Source organism: Malaclemys terrapin, chromosome 7, assembly GCF_027887155.1.
Source record: "Malaclemys terrapin pileata isolate rMalTer1 chromosome 7, rMalTer1.hap1, whole genome shotgun sequence".
In the NCBI taxonomy this organism is placed as follows: Eukaryota; Metazoa; Chordata; order Testudines; family Emydidae; genus Malaclemys; species Malaclemys terrapin.
In genome coordinates this window covers 43,706,474-43,730,601 of record NC_071511.1, presented here as the reverse complement: position 1 = coordinate 43,730,601, position 24,128 = coordinate 43,706,474, and the positions used below count along the sequence as shown (strand labels likewise).

General features: G+C 40.9%; 1 protein-coding gene across 6 annotated transcripts in view; it reads right to left on the bottom strand.

Moving 5' to 3' along the window:
- Positions 1–445: 445 nt before the first annotated feature.
- Positions 446–24,128, bottom strand: part of SFMBT1 (Scm like with four mbt domains 1) — a 172,512-nt gene continuing 148,829 nt past the window's right edge. For 5 of the 6 annotated variants that reach the window (XM_054034860.1, XM_054034859.1, XM_054034862.1 and 2 more), the window contains 9 exons: positions 23,527–23,569; positions 22,176–22,240; positions 17,722–17,861; positions 14,171–14,280; positions 12,080–12,255; positions 11,143–11,321; positions 10,538–10,783; positions 9,073–9,201; positions 446–6,434 (listed from right to left, as the gene is read on the bottom strand). In XM_054034860.1, the coding sequence (XP_053890835.1) occupies positions 6,294–6,434; positions 9,073–9,201; positions 10,538–10,783; positions 11,143–11,321; positions 12,080–12,255; positions 14,171–14,280; positions 17,722–17,861; positions 22,176–22,240; positions 23,527–23,569 (1,229 nt within the window). In that variant the 3' untranslated portion in view covers positions 446–6,293. The remainder of the gene's footprint in view (positions 6,435–9,072; positions 9,202–10,537; positions 10,784–11,142; positions 11,322–12,079; positions 12,256–14,170; positions 14,281–17,721; positions 17,862–22,175; positions 22,241–23,526; positions 23,570–24,128) is intronic. The other variant, XM_054034858.1, reaches the window with a different exon arrangement.

The following is a 24,128-nucleotide window of genomic DNA, read 5'->3' as shown; positions in this document are numbered from 1 at the left end:
CATAGTTAGGCTACGACATGGTTTGCTTTTAATTGTACTTTAACAGCACTATTGTGCTCAGTTAAGGAAAGCGATGAAGAATATGGGTCAGAGGACTCCTAAGGTTTTATTTTCATCTCCACCACTGACCTACTGCGTGATCTGGGGAAGCCACCATCCTTCTCTGCCTCAATTTTTCCAACGTACAGAACACCAAAACTGTCCTCCTTAAGGAAGAAAGCATAGGTAAAGAACAGGACTTGGCACTTGATGGGGTTGCACAACCTCAGAAAAACTACTAACAGAAGAATTGTGTGGCTTAGCAGTTAACTTTCTTATAAGTTCCAAAAATAATATATTGGAAAAGGAAAGCAGCATTTTTTTTTTCCTGATTTCTCAGATTTCCATCTTGTGTACTAAACATTACTCCCAACTGCAGGAAAAACAAAAACAACCCGGCAACAGCTGTGTTTTGTTTTGTTTTTTAATTTTCTTGCAACCACTTAAAACTGTCATAATATACCACAAACTTCTGTACACTCTTATTTACAGAGAAAGAAGCAAAATATTCATCCAAAATATTTTTAAAAACCTTTTGATTAAATTGCTATACCTATCAAAAATGATGGGAATAGATAGGTATATTTTCTTGTGCATATTTCTTCTCCATTTCATATTTCACTCTCAATGCATATATTATATAAAAATGAAAAAAGCAAGCAGGAGGGACACAAACACAATATGCATTTAAATTGGGTTTTGTTGTTGTTTGTTGGTAGAAGAACAAGCAGCTAATTTAAAAAGGCAAAATACAGGAAAAGTGCATCAATTCCAATGATTTAATATAAGAAAGAGGCCTATGCATGGTGATGATACTAGCCAGGACGGAGTCTCCCAGCAGACCTCTGATTGTCTGCAAAGGCTTTAACAGAAGTAAAAACAAACAAAAGAACAGGGAGGAGAAACATGAGACCTCAAGAGAAACACAGAAAATATCTTTCCATGAGGCTTCTTGGAAACTGGAGCTAGACGACTTCTGGAAGGGGCAGGTATTAATTTTTGCCTGGACTTCACAAACTCATCTATGCATTTACCCTGCTTGACCGAGAGCTCCAGCCTCACCACTAAAGCCAGATCTGCGTTGTTTTCCTCACGCTCGGCAATGCTGGAGACTTTCACAGGTACCCATGAGACAGCAGAGCCAATCACAGGTGTCAGTTTAATTGTGCTAAGTCACTTAGGCCTTGGCTACACTTGGGGATTAACAGCGCTGCCGTGGCAGCACTGTGAAGCGCGAGTGTAGTCGCGCCGCCAGCGCTGCGAGAGCTCTCTTACAGCGCTGCGAGAGCTCCACCTCTCCGAGGGGAATAGCTTGCAGCGCTGCATGCTCGCATTACACTGGCGCTGTACAGCGCTGCATTTGCTGCGCTCAGGGGGGGAGGTGTTTTCACACCCCTGAGCTCAGCAAGTTGCAGCGCTGTACAGCGCCAGTGTAGCCAAGGCCTTAGATCCTCTGCTTCTGAAGTTTGTCAGAGTGAGATCTGCTGACTTCCATGGCGTAGGGCTCAGCCTCTCACCATTGGTGTCAGACTAAACAGACCACGTGTATCTTCTGATCAAGCAATTCCATCTGCCGTGTGTGATATGCTGCAGCACATTGACAGAGCCAACTTATGGTGAGCTAGAATCCAGCATGGAGATACTCAAGTCCCACCAATCTTATACTCCATTTTTGCTGGTCAGTTTAAAAATATGATATTTAAAAAAGGCAAATTACAATAATGAAGCTTATACTGTAATTAGTGTATCCAAGACCTACTCTAACCTTTCACCCATAAGGCTGCCTTCAAAAACAAGGCTATTTGTATGATTTGGGAAAAGTCAGGCAACACACTAAAATGTGGCTCAGCATATCATTAATTTGAAATGGAGTTTTCAACCAACATTTAAGAAGTCTTCAGACATACTCAGTTACATTGGCCCAGATCCTCAAAAGGTATTTAGCCTCCTAACTTCCACTCATTTCAATGGAAGTTAAGAGCCTAAATTCCTTTGAGGACTGGGCCTTTGTGCTTAGTGAATGTATTCAAAACTCACAGTAGGGCAGTAACCAGTCCTACAGCAGCTGGTTAGGAAGAAGCTATGTATAGTATCATATTTTTGGCTTTATGATAAGGTTACCTAATCCAGTGACTTTTCTTTTGCCCACGTACTTGCCTTGCTCATTTGTCCTGAACACAACAGTGGGGTGGATTTGCGAAGGCATCCATTTCCTATCCAATCTTAAACTGCAGAATTTGATGGGTTTGATTTGGCTGCCATCAAGATCTCATAAGCCAATCAAGCCTCATGCTAGTTATACATAAAATCTTTGTACATCATGTGGAAAAATGGAGTGCTAAGTCCTGCAAGTAATAAATATATTTATATTGCTTTGAACTTAGCAACTTAACAGTCCTCTCTTCTCTATATACATCATTAGAATTGGGAATAAGAAATCTAGCATCAAAGTCTGTCACCACAACAGAGAACTCTTAGTGTTGTGATGGGCAGAAATCTAAAAACTACACCTGAGTCCCATCGAACATGCTGTCTTTATCAAATCCATAAGGGTCTGGAAAGCTCATTGGCATTCTGTACCATCCTCAAATGTGAATGGCTTTCTGCCTGGTTCCCCAGACAGTTACTTGCTTTTTTTTTTTTTAAATGCTAGAAAAAAATTGGAAGTAGCTTTAGATCAGTATGATCAGTCGTGTACCTTTTCCTTTTTGGAAGGGTCTCTTTCCTTTCATCTCTGCCTGTTTGGGAGAGTCGGCTAAAAGCTGCTCTTGAACCAGACAGTAAATGTTCACTTGCCATCCAAGGGATGTTATAACATTCACATTTTTAGAGACCAAGCACCTCTCTGCTATTGGCTCATTTTCTACTAGTGCAGGGAGTACAATAAACCAGCCCGCTAATGAAATCTGCTTGCTCAACATGGCTAAATGTAGCCCCATAAGTAAATGCTATGCGGGTAGCACCCCAAGTTTTCTAAAGCTATGATGTGCTAAACTCAGACTGTATAATGCAGCCACTCAAGTTTATAATATTAAAAGAAGTGAGGGAGGCAGGAAAAGTAAATCCTGTGCTCCTCAACTGGTCAGCCATGGAAGAGCCTCCTTTACCTCTGTATATACACAACGAGTGGTACCTAATAAGGAGCTCATTTTCCTGTAGTGAAGATTCCCTAGAGACTTGCAAAACACCATTGCCCACCTCCCATGCAACACTTATGGCAAGTGGATACAGTATAATCCCTGAAGCCAGTTCAGGTCACAGCAACTCCTGCTGATGAAGATATGATTAGCCTAATGCCAAGATTCACCCAACAAACTACTCAAAGCTATCTAATTCTGCAGAAACAAAGGAACTTCCATAGCATGTGAGCCTATTTCAAGTCATGTCAGTGTAAGATCAACAGATATAAGCCAAAATACCTCTTCGTATTGTAGATGGAAAAGGATCTTTTAAAACAGTATCAAATGAAAAGACCATCCATAGGCAATCCCCAAATATCCCCTTTAAATCTAGCAAAAAAGACAGAGTGCATTTTCCCCAGGAAGTGAAGTGTACAAGAACATGTGCGCAGCATAGAAACATTATACACAAACAATGGAAAACATCCCTTTTGAAAACTCAAATAAAAGTGGATCCCATTGGGACCAGACTGCAAATGCCTTCCAAAGTGAGGCAGAAAAATCAGCCTATAAAACATGCCCAAGGTGACCTGTAGCTACTTCATTGGCCTCTGAAGCAGCTGACAAATGGAGTATGAAATTTATACTTTAAAACAAAATCCTAGACTTTGTGATAAAAAGTTTGTTAAATATCTCTTCATGTTTAAGTTCTGTACTTTTCTGACATCTACCTAAATACACCCATTTTTATCAGGAGGGAAATGCAGCAGTCTTGGCTACAGAGCTGTCAATAGAGTTTGGAATCAGCTTTTCCTTCAATTAATAGAGGGCCTTGGAAACCTTGTTCTGTATGATCATCCAGCCTGATGTTTCCTGTTGGTCAAGTCTGTCAAGGTGAAGTGCCAAAAGTCACTTCATTTTCCCAAGGGAAATATCAAAAACCAAAATTTCCATTATTAGATGCATATTGGGAGGAGATTGGGACAATTTCAATAAAAATACGTTTTAAACCTCACTAGCTATGGATTGAAAAACAAAAGAAAGGAATGTGCATCTCATTCTCAAACCTCCCCCCTCCCAAAGGATACTGTTAAATAGTTTGTCTTACATTTAGATTTTTATTTTAGGGTGAAGAAGGATTCTTTGGAATTTAGCACTTCTCTAAATATTTTTGCCTTGACTGAACTATTCTAAGGAACCTGCAGCAAAAGAAACCCTCTGCTTATCCAGAGCTGCTCTCAGTGAAAGCTGCTTCACTGCATTCACTTCCCCTCAGTGTCTTGGATGGGCCAAGAATGGACACTAGGAGAAAGTGAACCCTACACTTTTCAGTTTACAAAGGATTCCCTAACTGAACCCTACAGTTTGGGTCATACAACATCCTAGGAACTAAACCCAGTAGGCTTGCATGGAGCTCAGACTGGCTCTATGGCAAGCCTCTAGCTACCTTACATCTTGGAACCCACTAAACATTTCTTTCCTGCACTGCCTCCTCAAATAAACTCCCTTAGCAAGCACCAGCATCCCCTACTTTCTTCAAGTGTCCTAGTGCCTGTCTCAGGGCTTTCTGCAGGAGTTTGAGTGGAGGGAAAAGCAGGGAAGGCATGCTTTCTGATTTCCCACCTGTATGTAAAATCTTGGCTCATGTTCCCCCAGACATTTATGAACACAGGCAGAGGTTGATGAATGCATAGTATCTGGAACTGAATGCTCCTTTTCAAGTGGGTCTGAGGTTTGATGCCATTTCACACAGCAGTATTAGACAGTAAGGTTGGCTCTGTTGCCCACTAAAAGCTTATGAAGAGAACAGCTGTACAGAGCTCCTTATGATGGCTATCTGATTCCATTCAGGCCTGACACACAGTTCACCACTAGTGCAGCTCCACTAGCAGAAGTTAGTGTAGGCAGGGCTTAGTTTTCAATCACTTTTGCCAAATGGCCTTGTCTGAGGCAAAAAAACCTGAGTCATGTCCACACTGCAGCTCCCACTCTTGCCTTCTCTGGTGGAGCTGAACGGATGGTGAATTTTCCTAGTTTACACATGGACCTGAGATTCATGTAGTGGGGGCAGGGAGAAGAGCAGCATTTAACATGCTCTGCTATGATCCCAGCTACTTTGTACAGGTAGAAAAGGGACAAAGAGATTCAAGCCATGTTTTTAAAAGATAGGTCCAGTAATTCTACCTGACAGGCAGTATGCAGAATAGGGAGCCCTTTCTCTTTCTCCCACCCTCAACAGGGAGAGAAAGAGTGCAAAGCAGTATATTTTCCAAACTCCTCCTAAGGAAAAAGACGATGCTCCTGAAGTGCCAAACAAATTTATGTTGTTTTCAGTCAAAGCTTTGGAACAGAGCTTACCTGGAGAGCAGAACTCCATGGTGATAAGGTTTTGAGCTTTAGATCTCTCTAAGGAACAGCAGCTGTTGTACAGCTACCAATGAACTTCTCAAAAGAATTAACCCCCTCCCATCCTCAGTAACCACTTTTACTGTGCAGGCGGCAGAGGTAGTTTAAAAAAAAAAAAAAGAGAATCCAAAAACACTAATATAAAAGAAACAACTCTTGCTATATCGTACATTCAGAACCCTGTGGCCACATCGTTGTCCTGACAATGAGCTAATTTAAATTAAAAAAGCGCTGATTGGTAAAGAGCACATCCCAAAGCCAGTGCTGTCTTAAAGCAAATGTTCTCTTTCAGAGAAAGGAAATGGAGTTCTTCTTGATTGGTTAGGAATAGGAAAAACATTTTCCAGTAGCTGTCTTCTCACTTACATGGCATCTGTCTCTCCTTTACCTTTTCTAATTCTGCACCACCAGAACTCTTGAAACATCTGTCTCCTTATAGGAAAGTTTCTGTAACCATTTTTAAAAAATTAAAAAAAAGACGTGATCAGAGTGAGAGACTCGTGTTCCCAAGCTAGCAGCCAGCTGGTAGGGTAGCTGCTATGTTTGATTGACATTTTGCTCCAGATGTTGTCTTCCTTCCCTCAAAGTGCAAAACTGTGGCTGAACAGATGTTTGTAGGTCACCAGAACTGGAGCCTCAGTTTAACTCCATTTGGCTTTCCCCGCCAGAAAGGGAGGAGCATGTTGCTGCAGTTGTGCTTCCAAAGGTCCACTTCCATTTGGCCACCCCTCAGTTAGCAAACTGCTGATAAAAAGCAAGTTTGACCCTTTCAATGTGATGGCAAAGTTTAATGGCTGGCCCAAGTTTCAAGTCCATGCACTCCTGAACAGTGGGGAGGGTGAGCAGGAGAAGCGCCTGACCATCTATTTCCTGTCAGGAGACAAACAACATTGATAAGGCAGAATTAGTTGCTCATTTACTCCCATTCAAATTTTGGCTTCCTTAAATTTCAGTTCATGACTCTCTACCCCTAGGAATTTGCTCTTTCACTTGTGCTGCTTCATTTAGCTAGAAATCTCCCTCTCATTACTTACTTGCTTCCTTCCTTCCTCATCTTGAAGTGCAGGTCCATTCTAAATTGTCTAAATTAGGTATCTCATGGTTTCACCCTTACTGTCTCAATGGTTCCAAAGAAAATGTATTCAGTTTACAAGTAATGGTATTTCCCCCCCTAATTTCTAGCCCTACAAACTCAATCTGTGTTCAGAGAAGCAATCTGGGTTGTGTTCTCATGCATCCACATTGTAATATAGGTTGTACAGGCCAAATTACACCCTCAATAACACCTACAGGAGTGGACACCCGCTCCTGCCCTGAGGGGCTGGAAAAGCCCTGCAGAGGGCTGGGCAAGGTAAAACCCTGGCTGATTGGGGGAAGTGGCTGCAGCTGGGCCACACCCTAATCAGAGCCCAGATGGCCTGTATAAAGAGGCTGGGAGCCAGGAGCTGAACAGTCTCTCTCTGCCTTCAGAGAGAGATGGGCCTGGCTGCAAGGAGGTAGACACAAGGTACTTGAGTGGAACAGGGCTGGGGAAAGGCTGAGGAGCTCCAGCCTGGAAAGCCCCAGGCTGCGGCCTAGGAGAAGGCTAAGGGGTACTGTGGGTTGCAGAGGGCAGCCAAGGTAGCAGGTCCAAACCCCACCTTGCCGATGATGAGTGGCCTATACTGCAGTCTGCCTCAGAGAGTGGGGACTGGCAGTGGCCTTATCCTGAGGTGGGGTTAGTAGGTGGGGGTTCCCCTGGGAGGGGAGACCCAGCATGTGTGGGTATTGCCAGGGGGCAGCACCCAGGGCAAGGGGCACCCGGGTCCTGGGAGGGACACGGGGGGCCAGTACAGATGACAAGGCGGATCACCGGCCTGCAGAGGGTGCTCCAGAGGCTGGTGAGCTAATTCCCTGGATGACCAGCAGGCGGCACCGCAGGAGTGAGTCCAGACCTTCTACAATGCCCTTAGCAAAATTTGTGTTCACCACTCAGGAGGGACCTGGCAATTTGTAGTACTGAGCACTTAACAGGCAAGACTGGCAAAATCTACCTTTGAAAAATAGATGTAATATGAAAAAATACATTACAAGGATTCTCACTTTTGTGCTGTGTTTTTGATACCCTCTTAAATATGCATTAAAGTTTCTTTCCCTAATGACTCCCTGTGATAAACAAGGCTGAATCTCCAGCTCTGTCACTTTGAGTGCAGAAAGTGGGGGCCTGCAAGGATTCTAAAAATTAATACTTGCCACTCCAGGCTTGTATTAAACTCTGCAGGATACAGCTTTTCTCTGACCTTGGCTTGGTAAATGCTGCTGCCACCACCCAAATGCAAACCCAGGAGGAGCACTTGAGAATTCCTTCCTGTGGGGTACCCTCAAGCCCTTTCACCGCCTCCAGGGAAGAGCTGAGAAAGCCACAGCTAATCTCCTTCGTTTTCTATCAGCTAATTGAACATGGACAAACCTCTTAGAGCACCAAAAATCCAATCCTGTTAATTTTTTTTTTTAATTATTAAAACACAGAAAATACATCTGGAACATAGGCATTTGCTAGCTTTTAAAAGAGCAATTCCAAAAATTAAGCACTCAAACTAGCTTCTTGGGGGTTTAGCTTAAAGGTTACAAGCAAACAAAAGCATCAGGGGTTAGCACAGAGGAGAGCTACAAACCAAAATAAGAAATAAACCTGATAGTGTTGGTCTAAACATTCCCTATCCAAATTATTTCTTCTAGCTATAGAAAATACTTTTTCATACCTGGTTCAAACCTTACACAGCATTTCTGCTGCTCTGTGTTCCTGCAGCCCAGAGAACAACAAAGGGAATCCCCCCCCCCATTTAAAACAGTTCTAGACTTCTCATTGGCTCTTTTGGTCAGGTGCCCACTTTTTTTCCCCCTCCTTTACCTGGGGGACTTTAACCCTTTGCAGGTAAAGCAAGTAAAGAACAGCTACCAAGAGGGATTTTACAGCTAACTGGCTGGCTGGGTGCCCATCAAAGGGAGCTATCCCCCACTTTATTTATCACACACCCTCTTTGTTAGTGCATTAGCAAAGCACTGTGTGATGCCTGGTAACAAATATTTAGCAGTCTCCAAACTTTAAGGTTTACAAAGCACTCTGCAAGTGTTATTTATAGTAAATGGTACAATATTTACAAATCATTTGATATTGGGAGTGCTATTTGGGTCAATATAACAAGCTCTATATCCTCTTTCAAACAGGCCACTGAATTCATTGTGACCTGTTCTAGTTGCTACATATCAGTTTTCTCCCAAGTCAGTTTTGGAAATCAAATGCATCACATAGCAAAACATTCAGTAAGCAATGGAACATAATCGAATGCCTCTATTCTAGAATGAGCTGTAAGAAACAAAGTGTAAAGTTTTTTGCCATATCAAAAACATTATAAAAACTGCAGTAACATTTTTTACCCTTTAGTAATTAAAACTGGTTTCATATGGTCAGTCAATCAGCAGATAATGCAGCAGCAGGTTCACGTATTTTAAAAAAAGTGTTGCATACCTGATCCAGGAAAATTCTGGCTAACGGGGCACAGTCCGTGGATTTGAGGAACCGCACGACGTCAGCCACGCTCCATTCCAGAGGGTTACTGTCCAGTTGCAGCTTTTCAGCAACTTCAATCTTTATTTCCTAACCCACCCGCCCCCCCCCAAAACCCCAAAATGTTATATTTGCCATGTCCAAAAATATTGCCATGTTCACATAGCATGTTCCTAAAATAACTGAACTTGAGAGGCAGCATAGTCTAGCAGAATGCTAAGAATCGGAAGTCAGGAAGTGCTGAGTTCTAAAATCCCAGCTCTGCCAACAGCTTGCTGTGCAGCTTTTGGAAAAATTCTCAAAAGTTGTTTTTATATTTTTTTAAAATTGGGGTAGTATCCTCTCCTCCCTCCCAGACAAGTTGTGAAGATTAGTAATATTTGTATGCTGCTTTGAGCATGGGAAATGCTAGTCCCCTCAAGTTCATGGTCCCTGCCTGACATCAGGCATGGTGGTGCACAATCTCAGGCTTTTACTGGATTTCTCTCTGCTCCTGGATTCCCAGAGAGCAGCAGGGCATGAAAACACTTATTTTTGCACGGCCAGGAGAATTCATCTTTCCCATTCAGATGCAGAACTCCCCCTGGTTATCACTGTATCGCACTAGAAGTCTAGACTAGCATCACATACAATACACAAGCAAAACCTTAGCTGTGTAACCTTGGCAATATTAGGGCAAAGTAATTTTCCAAATGAATAGATTTATGAGATGATCTGAGAATATGAGGTTACCATTAAGGTTGTGTGGAAGTGAAAGTTGTGGTATGTATTGCTTTTCAGCCTGTATTGGAGATGGAAGTGAAAACTTTATGGAGTGCTTCTGATAGCATTTTAAGCAATCTGACAATGGCACATTGGTCCTTCTTATTTTCATGCTACTTAAGCTTTGGGTGGGTCCTGATACAATCAAACTACATTTCATTACAGTTATGTTAATTTTAAGTTTTAATAATTGCAGACTCGAGTTCTGAAGGAACAGTTTGGTACAGCAGCAGCTTGTCACTTCATCACAAATAGGCGTTTTTATTTTTAAGAAATACCAAAATTTGCTGATAATTTTGGTAATAATTTTCCAAGATAGGATCCTCTTACAACAACATTTTGGCCTGGGTTGAGTGAATAGATTAGCCAGTAAGCTGCTATCACAGCTGCTATATTAACCCCCTTTAGAGCCAACATTTGCTCTATCGACCCTTCTTGCAATTCAAGGAACATCACCTTTGCATTTAGCACTGGGAAGACAGGACACAGAGTGCATCCGGTGTACATTGGAAATTAAAAGCAACTTTCAATCAGGGTGATGAGTGAAATTCACAGCAAACTGCCAAATGGAGGAAAATTCTGAATTAATGGTATCTCCCTCCCCACGCCTGAGGAAGTGACCAAACCACTGAGAAAGTAAGAAATTTTGTATTTTAAGAGGTACCTTTGGTGAAGGGGGTTTATTTTCATCATCAGAGAAGGAAAAGGTCCGGAGCTTTCTCTTCCGCTTGTCTTGATCCTGAGCCAGGCAGTGGGACAGTTCACTTTGCGTGGGAGAGGAGGACCGTGATTTCTTCTCTGACACTTCCGACTCTTCAAGCAGTTCATCTTGCTGCTCTGAGGTGCTGTCCTCACTCAATGATTCTTCATCTAGATCATCCTGGTCATCCTCTTCCTCTCCCCCACTGCCCTGAAGGAGAAGAGAAATAATAAATTTGGAATGGGAAATTTAATACATAAAAGTCCTATGATAGTCTCTGATCTTTACACTCCCAATTGCATGCAGTGCTATTGTAATGATTTTGGTCCCAGGATATTAGAAAGACAAGGTTGGTGAGGTAATATATTTTATTGGACCAACTTCTGCCAGTGAGAGAGACAAGATTTTGAAAGATACTACCTCAACTACTTCGTCTCTCTGATCTACAGTAACTTTTTGGCTGCACAGAGTCTAAAGGAACTGGTAACTGCCTTGGTGTTGGAATAGGACTCTGCACTGCCAATCTATGAAGATGCATTGTACTGTGCAAATTGCCTGTAGCTGCATACCTGGGGAGATCCAACTGGAGAGTTGTCCACTGAGGTGGAAGAACGTTTTTTCTTATGGACAAAGAAGTGTTTTCGTCTCTTCCTCCTCTTGCTTGGTTTCTTCATAACTGCTTCCAGATTACTGTGGCCACCTGGTGGTCGGCCAATCCTTTTGTTTTTCCTCTTCCCATAATAGTGTGCTACATGGACAAAAGCAAAGGGTGTGTGCTTCACATGCACTGTGTTGCAATGGAACTTCAGCATCATTAGTTTTCACTTATCAGCCCTCAGGAATGCAGAATCGTTCACAGAAAGCTTTCCAACAGAAATCCCAACTGTGGAGAACATCAACATGAATGGGTCTATTCTTTCTTTCAATACAATACATCAAGTATGCGTTTATTAATAAAGTTAATCACCCAAAAAAGGGAGATTATTTCTTTAGTTCTGAGAAAGGCCTCAAATGAACAGTTTTTGGTGCAAACAATGTCATCAGCTATCGAGTGGCAGATGGTGGTGATGGGGTTCTGCAGGATTTGGCATGGTCTGTACAGATTTATTGAGATGATGCACAATCTATTCTCACTGTGGCCAGGAGTTCAAATTAGTAAAAGACATTATGGAGTAGCTTGTTCTAAAGCAGAGTGGCAGGAGTGAAATAACTTTTAATGAAAGTTTCCTGGAATCAGTTTTTGTCCTAGAAATCAGCAGCAGGAATTAATACAACATTATGCAGAATAGTTAATAGTTGGTTTTATGATGTTGCAGTTCACTGTTAGATACTCATATCTTGGATCAAAACAATGATTATCTAGGTCTATATCATTAGCACTTGGGCTGCTCATCAGGATGAATGAAGTGATATACAATTTGTAACACACTTTGAAATCCTTTTGGATCAAAGGAATTGTCTAAATGAAGATCATTACATTGGCAAAAAACCCTGGTATCTACTCACTGTATTTGGTCTTTGTCAGGACAGAGCAGTTCTCTGAACACTTATCTAGCACCATCTGTGGGCCAAAGAGATTTGGACAGCATTCCAGTTTGATGCAGGTTGTTCTACAGAAATCTGCCACCCGATCTGCTGTTCTCACAACCTCCACAGTGGCACGGTAACTCTTCCCTTTGTACCTGCCGTTGGGAGAATATCATCATAATTTAGCTTTCCTAATACTGTTATTCACTATGATAAATGTGCTATATTACATTATCAATATCAGACATTACATATTCAAAATAAGTTTGAAGAGAGCTCGTGAAGGCCAAAGCCCAAGTCCTCCCTTTAGCAACATAAAATGACAGATGCACATGTGAATAAATATTAACAAGCTAGTACAGCAAGGGCAGTTGCTGTGCCAAGGTTCTGCACACTGCCCTGCTAGTATGTTTCCAATATAATTTGGAAGAAATATTCCCATAGTTTTTGTGGGCATGGAGACTAAACCATCTAATCTAAGATGGTAATGCAAAAATTGCCAATTAATGTCCATTAGCATGTAGACACCTGCTTACTAGGATCTGGACTGACTCCACCAACTCATTGCAGAGGCCACTGAACCGCCATTAAATGGATAACTTACAGCCCCTAGTGAACTCAGCTACATTTGGCAGGTTATCTGGATGTGGGAAGCTATACATCACCTTACCAACCCCCTATGCCACCAACCACTCTTCCTCAACCTACTCAGCAACTTATCAAGGAATGGAAAGGCTAGTAACACCATGGCTCTATGTGCCAGAATGACAGCTTCTCTTTTGACTAAAGACAACAGATTAATGTTTTCCCTGGTGCCAGTGGACGATGAAGCAATAAGAAAAGGCATCTTCTATTTGTCCACTAGCCTTATATGACGCAGACAGATTTTATGGAGGAACTACAAGTTGTGGGGGTGTTGTGTATAGCTGAGTCAAGCATCATTCCAGAGCTTTGCTTTTTTAGTACATCCAGTGATATATGCTAGTGAGTCTATTGGAGATACCTCAGACCACAGTTGTTCTACTTAGAATTGCATACTGGCCCTAAAATCTGAAACATGGAGAAAAAACAGACAGTGATTTCCATAGGTAGCCTGCCTACCCATCTCTGACCTCACTGTTATATCAGATGAATATATTTAATAATTGCAATAAGCCACTCAAAACTGACCTTTCCTTTCTCACGCTATTTATTTTATTTACATAAGCTTTTCTATGGACTCATCACTATATCTGAGTACACAACTCCCATGAGGTAGGTAAGTATGTCCATTTTACAGATGAGGAATGGAGGCAATGCGAGAGTTAGTGACTTGTTTAAGGTCATGCAGTAAATCTGTGGTGGAGCTGGAAACAGAACCCTGATTTCCTGGTTGGGTAAAAGTCCAGTGCCTCAACTACAGGACCATCTTTCTTCCCTTTTGGGTAGTTAACCAAGTGGCTCAAAATTGCTGGGTTTAATAATTATATTAGGTTAACATTATCACAATATTCTTTCAGTGTGGTTCCTAGCCACATATTGGTTTCTCAATAATAGAGAAATCATGGACCAGTAAGGCCCAGCAGGAGCACTGGGCAGCATATTTGCATCAAAAATGTAAAATGGATTCCCCAACCAAGGTCTTCCCAGTGTCTGACTCCAGCTCTGTAAATAGGCTAATATTTAAAGGGAAACCTTTTTCCACTATGGAATTTGGCTGAAGCTGCTGAGAGCCTGAAAACCTTCCCTGACACTTTCAAAGCAGAAACACAAAACTATCTTCAAATTACAAATCTTTTACCCGTTTGCTGCTGATCTGCTAGTGCACATGCCATGTTGTACTCGTTACTCCAGTAATACTACACTGAAATCAAAGTAGTATCAGAGCACACCTGATACAATAAGCAACACCATACCAGCTGCACTCTGCTGGATGTTCCTGAAACATTTTGCATGAGTTGGAGGGTTAAGTTTGTCTTGAACAAACCACATGTCATTTTCCTAAAAGGCAAATAGTTAAACCAAAAATGTAGATTGTAGAAGATATTACTACTGGGATCAGTTGGACTGGGATGTGGGGCAGGAATTTACTTTGCTTTCAGGGTCTCTCCATGCCCATGCCAGGCAGCATCCTCATCCAGCTGGAGTTCTCGAAGGACACGGCTAGGTTTGTAGGCTGCATTGATCAATAAAGTGAGAACCTGCAAATGGAAATGAAGAGAGGAGGGAAAAACCCATTAGGTTATTCATACAGTAAATATGTTTTAAAGAGCAAGGGTGGATTGGCAGATTAATTCCATTTATCTGAATTAACCGGCATCAAACCACTACTATCTGAGATTGAAACTCATTCATAGTGGGATTTGGAAAAAAAAAAAAAAAAGCAACTGCTTACATGATAAATCATAACAGACCATAAGTAGGGTCTTGCCAAGTCTTCAGAATTTGACTGCCAAGAGATTACTGATTTCAGCAGCTCCCAGAAATTTTTAGAGATTCACTGTCCTCATCTCATATCACCCAACTTAATTCAAGGGTAGACATTATAAAGCTCAGGCAGTCCTGGGTAATGCCAGTGACATTTTGCTGCCTATACATGCTACTTCATTCCTGAACTTTTACTATTAATCAGGTTTATTATGGTAGTTCCTAAAAGACAACTAAGAATGCCATTGTGCAGGGCATTGTACGAAGAATAGTAGATGGCCCTCCCCAAAAAAGCTTGTAATCTAAATAGATAAGACACACTGGGGGGTAAAAAGGGTATAATTCTGGGTCTCACCCAAGGGTATGGTCCTGTGTAATCAATGACTTCTTGGCTGTGGAATCAGCCATGTGCTACAGAACGGGGCACCACAATCTAAGGTTTCATTTAAAAAAAAAAAAAATTTCTAGCCTTTGTTGCAGTGATCATCTGCTCACATTTGCAATTTTATCAATGCAGTGTTGCCTTCCTGATTCTGCAGACAACCTGAATAAAGAGCTCTAAGAAGAAGTGTTAGCAACCTCATGTCAGTGGGGTGTTAATCACCTTGACATTCAACCCATCTTTAGGTTTCATAGTTAACTATTTTCACGCTAATCTTTTTAGCAGAAAGATCTAGATAGGATGCTTATTCCTATAGTCCCAAACCACCTCCAAACACATCCCCAGGTGTCAAAGGCCTCAATTTGCGAAACATCCAGCTTCACCCCATCAGCTTCCACAAGGCGATTATATGCATCAGCTCAAAACTCAGACACATCAAAAACTAAAAAGGAGGGGCAGCATAAAATATATTGAGCATATCAATATAAACACAAGGGCTACTATATTGATTGTAGTATTTATTTTTGTAATTAAACTCCTGGGTGGATTTTCAAAGATGCTGAACGCCTGTAGCTGCTACTGACTTTGGTAGGATTTGTGGGTATTCATAAGCCCTTCTGAAAGTCAGGCCTTTTTTAATTTAAACGAAGCTGCCACAGAATTTCCAGTCTGCCACACTGGGAGTACTGCAGAATCCAGAAGCCTTGCTGTACAGATAGGCTCAGCTTGCTGTGGAGTACCCTGAGCCTTGCTCAAAAGGACTGTACAAGTCCACAGTGAAGCAAATTAAACTATTCAATTCACCCTCTACAGAATGAAACATCTGTATCAACATAGCATAGAATCTGATGTGGGAAGAGGTAGCAACATTTGCAGTTTAACAAGCAAAGAGACAAAAACAAGGGTCATTACTCCTAGAAAGGTTGCAAAAGCACCTCCACAAAGGATCTTGTGCAGTTGTACCATATTCTGTCCACGAGAGAAAACCATTTCTCTAGTCAATGAGCACAAAAGCTACTACTTAAAAAAAAAAAAAAAAATTAATGACATTTAACATGCAACAAAGGTCCCTCCCAGAGGCAGCTTCTATAATCTGGTGCTTTCTCACAGGAATACAGATTTGTCATGACAGATAAAACCAACAGTTTATCAAAGCCAGCGTCCTGCCTTGGGCAGTTGCTGATGCCATATGCTTCAGAGGAAGATGACTTCTGTGCCCCCATAATGCTGCCTGGCCAACCGTACAACATAAGTTACAATGAACTATTTCCCAAGCCTCATGGCAGTCACCTTACACCCAAAGCATACAATTTGATTATCTTTAACCTTCTTAGCTGCAAATTTATTGAGGGTATTAGTTTATCTAACTCTGAAAACTCAGCTACAGTATTCACTTATGGCTTACTCTTTTTTCCCCCTCCAGTTCATGCAAAGTGTTTACACACACAAAGTTGCTCTGCATCAGAAAAACGTACATTTCTGCAGTGGTGCAGTTCTACAAATGCTAACAATAGTAGAAGCTGTAGACAGGGTTCAGATCTTTTGACCACCATGTTGTCTGTCACCAAAGGACAGGCAAATGCTTACAGATTTTCCTAGTGTATGCAAGACTACTGTGATTTTTATACAGGGCAAGGTTTGAATTTTCTATTAAAATCAAACTCAGAAGTGGCTGTCACAAGTGGCTTGGTTGCCAAAAAGTCTTCCCTATGACCTTTGCTTCCTGATGGTTGTTTGATGCAATAAAGCAGAGGACTGAAAGTTAACTCCACACTTAACCCACATTCTGTTCATTTTGGGAGAGTTGTACTGAAATGGGGAAAATATTCTAGAGAAGCTTCCCAAGAAAACATTCACCATTTCATTTCAGGAGATATCGCACCCAGACATATTGTTGCGGAAAATTCAGCAAAATGACTATTGTCACAAGGGACATTTTCATGTGATTTGCTGTATAATATTTTCTTGAAACGAGGCAGTTTTCAATTGGAAAATGTCTCCATTTTCACTCACAATGCTCCGTGTGAGTGAAAAAGTCATGAATCTGGCAGATTTGCATAGACATAAGCCCAATTAAGTCCCTGCAACAAAATACAAAAAACTATTTCAAAAGAGAGCTTTCCCATTCAGTTGGAAATATTTTGCACCTCTCTACTTTTTTTCATAGGACAGAAACCATATTTCACATATTCCAACACAACACAATAGAAGCTTTTTGGGCTGCTTGAAATGCTTTTTTTGTGTGTGTACAAAGAAAAAAAAAAGTGCTAAAATACTATGAACTAATTGGACGTTCTAGGGATTTTAATAGGACTGAACTATTCTAACATCAGCTGGTAGTTTTCAGTAATGTTAATTAGGGTTTACTTGACATAAAAATAAGAAATGCACTAATAATGAAATGATTACATGTCTGGTGGATCAGACGTATTTTACCACATCTCTAACCACTCAATACCTTATGCTTAATTTTAGCCAAGAAACAGAACACTCACCAACAATAATCATTCCCTTATTCAGTGGTTCCTAAACTTTTGTACTGGTGACTTCTTTCACATAGCAAGCCTCTGAGTGCAACCCCTTTCCCCTTATAAATTAAAAACACTTTTTTATATATTTAACACCATTATAAATGCTAGAGGCAAAGAGGGGTTTGGGGTTGAGGCTGACAGCTTGTAATCCCCCCATGTAATAACCTCACAACCCCCTGAGGGGTCCTGATCCCCAGTTTGAGAACCCTTGCCTTATATTGATTAGTTCATTACCTATCTCTAATTAGAGAGTCACTCTGGAGTTTAAAATGCAGTATTGCACACACTCATAACCCTCTCACCTCTTTAAGGACAAGAACGCAGTTCCCAGGTCCCACAGACTGAGGCAGCTCTGCAATTCTCCCTTTGTTAAGGTAAGGTCCTGAGAAACACCGGTGGTTGAAGTAGATCTTTGGACAGCAGTACTTTCCATTAATTACAACTGAGAAATGAAAATCAGCAGCAAAGATTTAGATCATGCAATGCAATCTCCCCAGCCAAGACTGGCTTCTTGAAAAGTTTAATATTTTGTAAAAAAGTTTAAGCCACATACATTTTGGGAGTTAAAGTGTCACATTTGCAATGATAGCATTGACTGTAATTGATGCTGCTGAGATGTACTTCTTATATTTTACATGCATACTCACACCCTGTTTATGTATTGGCAATATAACCACACCCATATAACAAAGTGAGCCCAAAAACAGATCCAGTCATACAGCTCTGCAATTTATCATGAGCCTTTGACTGCCCACCTCATCTGTGCATTCCCAATGATCCATTCCCTGCAAATACTTCTAACATTCTAAGCAGCAAAAAACACTTGAAAAAAAATCAGCAAGAGAAAGGTTGCCTCCTTTTCCTATGAAGAGTCAGTATTCTGAGGCCCATAACAGGGAATATTCATTCCCAGACCAGTTACAGTCTTAGGGTCACATGTATTCTTATCTAGGCTAGAGATGGGAGTTTCATGCCATTAAAAATGGCATATTACCAACTTTCCACTGGAATACCCAGCACGGTAACTACAGGCCTGTTAGTTTAACATCTGTAGTGTGCAAGGTGCTGGAGAAAATTCTGAAAGAGAAAGTAGTTGAGGACCTTGAAGTTAATGGCAAGTGAGATAAATTACAACATGGTTTTACAAAGGGCAGATCGTGCCAAACGAATCTGATCTCCTTCTTCGAGAAAGTAACGGACTTATTAGATAAGGGAAATGAGGTGGACCTAATATACCTGGATTTCAGTAAAGCATTTGATACTGTACCCCATGAGGAATTATTGGTTAAACTAGAAAAGATGGGGATCCATATGAAAATTCAGAGTTGGATAAGGAATTGGTTAATGGGGAGAATGCAGCGGGTGGTATTGAAGGGTGAACTGTCAAGTTGGAGGGAGGTTACCAGTGGAGTTCCTCAGGGTTCGGTTTTGGGACCCATTTTATTTAATCTATTTATAACTGACCTGGGAACCGATTGCAGGAGTGGACTGATAAAGTTTGCGGATGATACGAAGGTGGGAGGCGTTGCCAATTCGGAGGAGGATAGGGATATTCTGCAGGGAGACTTGAATGAGCTTGTGAATTGGAGTATCAGAAATAGGATGAAATTTAATAGTGAAAAGTGTAAGGTGATGCATTTAGGGATGACTAACAACAATTTTAGTTACAAGCTGGGGATGCATTGGTTAGAAGTAACGGAAGAGGAGAAGGACCTAGGGGTTCTTGTAGACCGGAGGATGACTATGGGTCGACAATGTGACGTGGCGGTGAAAAAAGCCAATGCGGTCTTGGGATGCATTAGGCGAGGTATATCTAGTAGGGAAAAGGAGGTGCTGCTTCCGTTGTATAAGGCGCTGGTGAGACCTCATTTGGAGTACTGTGTGCAGTTCTGGTCTCCCATGTTTAAAAAAGATGAACTCAAATTGGAACAGGTGCAGAGAAGGGCCACTAAGATGATCAGAGGAATGGAAAACCTGTCGTATGAAAGGAGACTGGAGGAGCTGGGGTTGTTTAGTCTGACAAAACGAAGGCTGAGGGGGGATATGATTGCTCTCTTTAAATATATCAGAGGGATAAATACAAGGGAGGGACAGGAATTATTCCAGCTTAGTACTAACGTGGACATGAGAACAAATGGATATAAACTGGCCGTGGGGAAGTTTAGGCTTGAAATTAGACGAAGGTTTCTGACCGTCAGAGGGGTGAAATATTGGAATGGCCTTCCGAGGGAAACGGTGGGGGTGAGGGACCTGTCTGGTTTTAAGATTAAGTTAGACAAGTTTATGGAGGGAATGGTTTAATGGTAAAACATATTAGCTGAGGAATACCGAGCAATGGTAGGTAAATAGTATAATGGCTAACAAGGGTCAGGCTGGAGACTCTTGCCTACATGCTCGGGGTCTGACTGATCACCATATTTGGGGTCGGGAAGGAATTTTCCTCCAGGGTAGATTGGCTGAGGCCCTGGAGGTTTTTCGCCTTCCTCCGCAGCATGGGGCAGGGATCTCTAGCAGGAGGGTTCTCTGCCAATTGAGGTCATTAAAACACAGGATTTGGGGACTTCATTAGCAGAGTCAAGGAAAGGGTAGGGACGGTTTTGTGGCCTGCAGCATGCAGGAGGTCAGACCAGATGATCATAATGGTCCCTTCTGACCTTAAAGTCTATTGTCTATTGTCTTGACTTTTCTGAGCCATAGAATTTTTGGAGAAAGCAGACATAAGAATTTGCTATTTTAGGTCATTTTTAAAAGGTTCCAGAGTGCATAGGCTTTCAAAAGCCTTACACTAGATAGAGTAAATAAGATACCTGACTTGCATATCTGTCTGCTTCTAGTTACCACCAATACAGTTCAAGAGGTTTCTTGAAAACGGCTACAAGTATATGACACAATCACATTAAAAGCAGGCAGTTTCCCTTTCCAAAAGGTATAAAGCACACATTTCTAGTCTTGATGGAAAATACTGGAGCTTACCACTAGTCATTGGTCCTGATCACTTGGTGTCAGAGACCTATGGCCATTGTCATTTTGGGGAAATTTAATATTGTTCAATGTGGGGAAAGTGGAAGAGGGAGGAGTTGAAAGGGGATAAAAGGGACAGTCAGGAAACATTTCTATGGCAAATTTATTACAAAAACATAAAACACAAGCTGGCTATTTAAAGTTCTTCATATGTTTGAAACATTGGAAGTCCCAGTCGAGGTGGATTGGAGGGCATTATACAGGTGAAATGGGCATAGAAGTATGACAAACCTACACTAGTGAGTGGCTCTGCAACATATGGTATGAGATTATATATTACATCTCAGGCAAGTCTATGACTCTACACCCATGCTATCTTCTTCTGGGAAGGTGTCAGAAGAAGCAAGGCAGGGTCAGACCGGGTCAGACCACAAAGAAACTCCACCGTACTGAAGGAAATGGTGCTGGTGATTTAACAGGAGATATTCGTTCTTCTAAGTAAGCCTGATTCTAAGGGAAACTATGCAATTGGAGGGGGAAAAAAAACAAAGGTCCTAGACACTTGATATAATTGGAGAAGATTAGTAATTCAAGCACCAGAGTCCTCAACAAATTCCAAGTCCAGTAATTACTGCTCCCTAAATTCTCCTTGCAGTTTCAAGCGGAAAAACTATTTGCTACTTCCTAACCTAAACTGTTGTATAATATCGCTTTGCATTGTTAAACTGCTATTTTTTTCCACCAGCAGTTGCTGCACTTTAATGTTGGATGAAGTAATCCTTGTTTTTAGTTTGCATGTCAGTTAAAGTCTGTAAAACGCCTTGGCATCCTTCAGAATTTAAGCTGTTATATATCAATATATTTATGGATGTATAAATACAAAAATAAAGTCATTTTACTCTAGTAGTCCTATAATTTTGATTGAAAAGCACTTTAATCTAAAAAGGCCCTAATTCCAGTGGTTTATAAACTGATAAACAGATGAAATCATATTGACATTATATCTCCATTTTAAAACCAATTAATATGCAAAGTAGAACAACCTTAGACATGCATTTTACTGTGTGGGAAATAGATCAATTTAGGGTTAGATACTATGCGGCTAGAATTGTATAGCTGTTTCATCAGCAGATGTACTTATATACATTCTTTCAACACTTCAGAAAATGAGTAGATTTCGCCATTTGGCACATGAGTTATTTTACACTTTGAACAGTCTTGCTTTATAGTGCTGATCAAGTTATCACAAAGACAAACAAACCTGCACATCAATATAGTTTTCTAACAGTTCAGTGTGGAATATGACGTGTTTGTTATAACAGCCCAACCCAAGCACCAGAGTTTTATGCATCTCTCTCAATATTATTTTAATGCATTTTTGCTGGGGGATGCTTAGACATTAATTTGACAAGAATTTCCTTCTCACACACAGCATATGGGATTTACTGGTATGTATACCACTTATATAGCTCAGAGGAAAGTGTTTTGTAATTGGGTGGGTGGGTTATTAAGACTAAATATTTCGGTTCCAGGTGCTCCCAGCACATCCATTGGTGGGAGAAAAGATTAGGTGCTACAATAATCCAACTTTCAGCATCAAGACATGCTCTCATTGTACCATGTGCAGCATTAATTGTATGCTGTTAGCGAGTTAAATCTTCCTTGCCATTTGAAAGATCCCTCCGAAAAGTTTTTACCCTATTGTACTAATTCAGGACAGATGAAGTTATTGAGCAGCTAGACAATAATGCCATAGAGATACAGAACTCTCCTACTTTCTTAACAAGACGCTTACCTGAGTCAGTGGAATTCAGTTCCTGGTTCTTCAGCCTCTCATGGACAGTCCTTGAAGACAAAATTCTGAAATGGAGAGAGGATGTTGGGAAGAGACCAAGGTTGATACATCAACATCCAGATTGCAAACAGGCGAGATCCTTTCTCACTCCCAATTTAGTGCGTCAAGCCTATAGTTTCAATTATCTTTGTAGTATTTAACGACTTTCCTCAGGCTGTAGGAAGAGCCAGTTGTGTTGATCTAGCTCAGCTCTATGCCAGTGGTGTTCTTCCCTTGTTTGAAAAAGCCAGGTGCATGGTAACACAGCCCACTCCACCATGGAGACACCATCACAGTTTTTACATGTCACATGTTTGAAAAGATGTGGATTCAAACAAAAACTAAAAAACACTTCTAATGGTCTCATTTAAAAAAACAGGTGGCTTGGCATGTTAGGAGAGAGTCTATTTTACTGAAAACAATGGATCAAGTATTGGGATGTCCAACCATGAAAGATCTGATACCTGCAATGATATCAAGGTCAGCAAGACTAACTGTATCATTGTGAGTGTCACTTGAACAAGCTCATGCTACATAGTTTCACAAAACCTTTGAAGATGAGAACACAAGGATGGTCTCTATTTGAACTATTTTTTCTCCCATTTTCCATCTGGTAAGCATCTCATGTAATACAACTCCCACTCTGGAGGAACACACTAGCTGCACACTATTTGAATGAGAGCTCTCACATGGAACAGCTGAACATTCCCATCAAATAATGTGGAAATCTCAATTGCACAACAGAACACTAAGGAAGTCAGATTCTGTTCCTCAGAGCACATGTACACTGCACTCACATTAACACTAATGAAGGCAGCTGTGTGCTCTGAAGGGAGAATGAATCTGAAAATGAACTGAAAAGAGTTGAAGCAATCATCCCAACTCAGGATAACCATTACAATAGTTCAAAGCTTCCATAATGAAATCCACATGATGACAATGCTGACAAATATTTTTAGACAGCAAAAAACCCCTAAATGTCCTCCAATACTGGAAGATCGCTCAGCTTCTTAAAACAAGGGATGAAGCAACAACTAAAATCTCAGAGTGAAATGATCTATTAACCATCAGTGCAGTCTATATGCACTAAACTGTTAAAACCACAGCTTCCCACTCAAAGAGTGTCCCTGAACAGTGCTGTAGCTCTCAATTCAGAAGGTCAGAGATTGTTTTGCAAGATCAGTGGGAATTAAGTATAGATATAAACTCAGGCCCGACAAACTTCACTGTCCCTTTTCCATGAAACCAAAGTTGCAAAGACAAATCACAATCCACACTGATTATAATAATAATTAATAAACTTGTTACTTACTGTTTCTCTGGTTGAACTACAGCAATTTTCCTCTGTTTGTTCACTGTAAATCCGGATTGGGGTGGGGAGAAAGGAGAAGAGAAAGGATTTTAAATAAATAAATAAATTAATTAATTAAATAAATAAAGCCAAGCAAGTTAAACTTCCATTACAAAATTTTTTTTATGGCAGCACATCCTCTAAATTTTAAGCCAAAGGTATCTACATGCAAAAATTGCTGCAATCATTTAACAACTGACACAAGGTTTATACCAAAACAACAGAGAGTATGGTTGACTCCTTGTTGTTTTTGTTGATACAGACTAACACTGCTACCCCTCTGATACGAGATTTATACCAGTCATCTGGGCTGATATTATCCAAAAATGTTTAGGGGATTTGCATGCCCAATTTTCATTGAAATTAATGAAAGTTGGGCATCAGATCCCCTAGCCAGCTGTGAAAATCTCAGCTTTTGTGCACAGAATTATCTTCTTCACAAACTTGTACGTTTCAGGCCAGTCATCAGAGTATGTATAACAACAGCCAAAAATAAATAAATCTACATGACTGCCTTCTCTCATACCCATCAATACTGTGGTATTTGAATATTTTACAGGTCT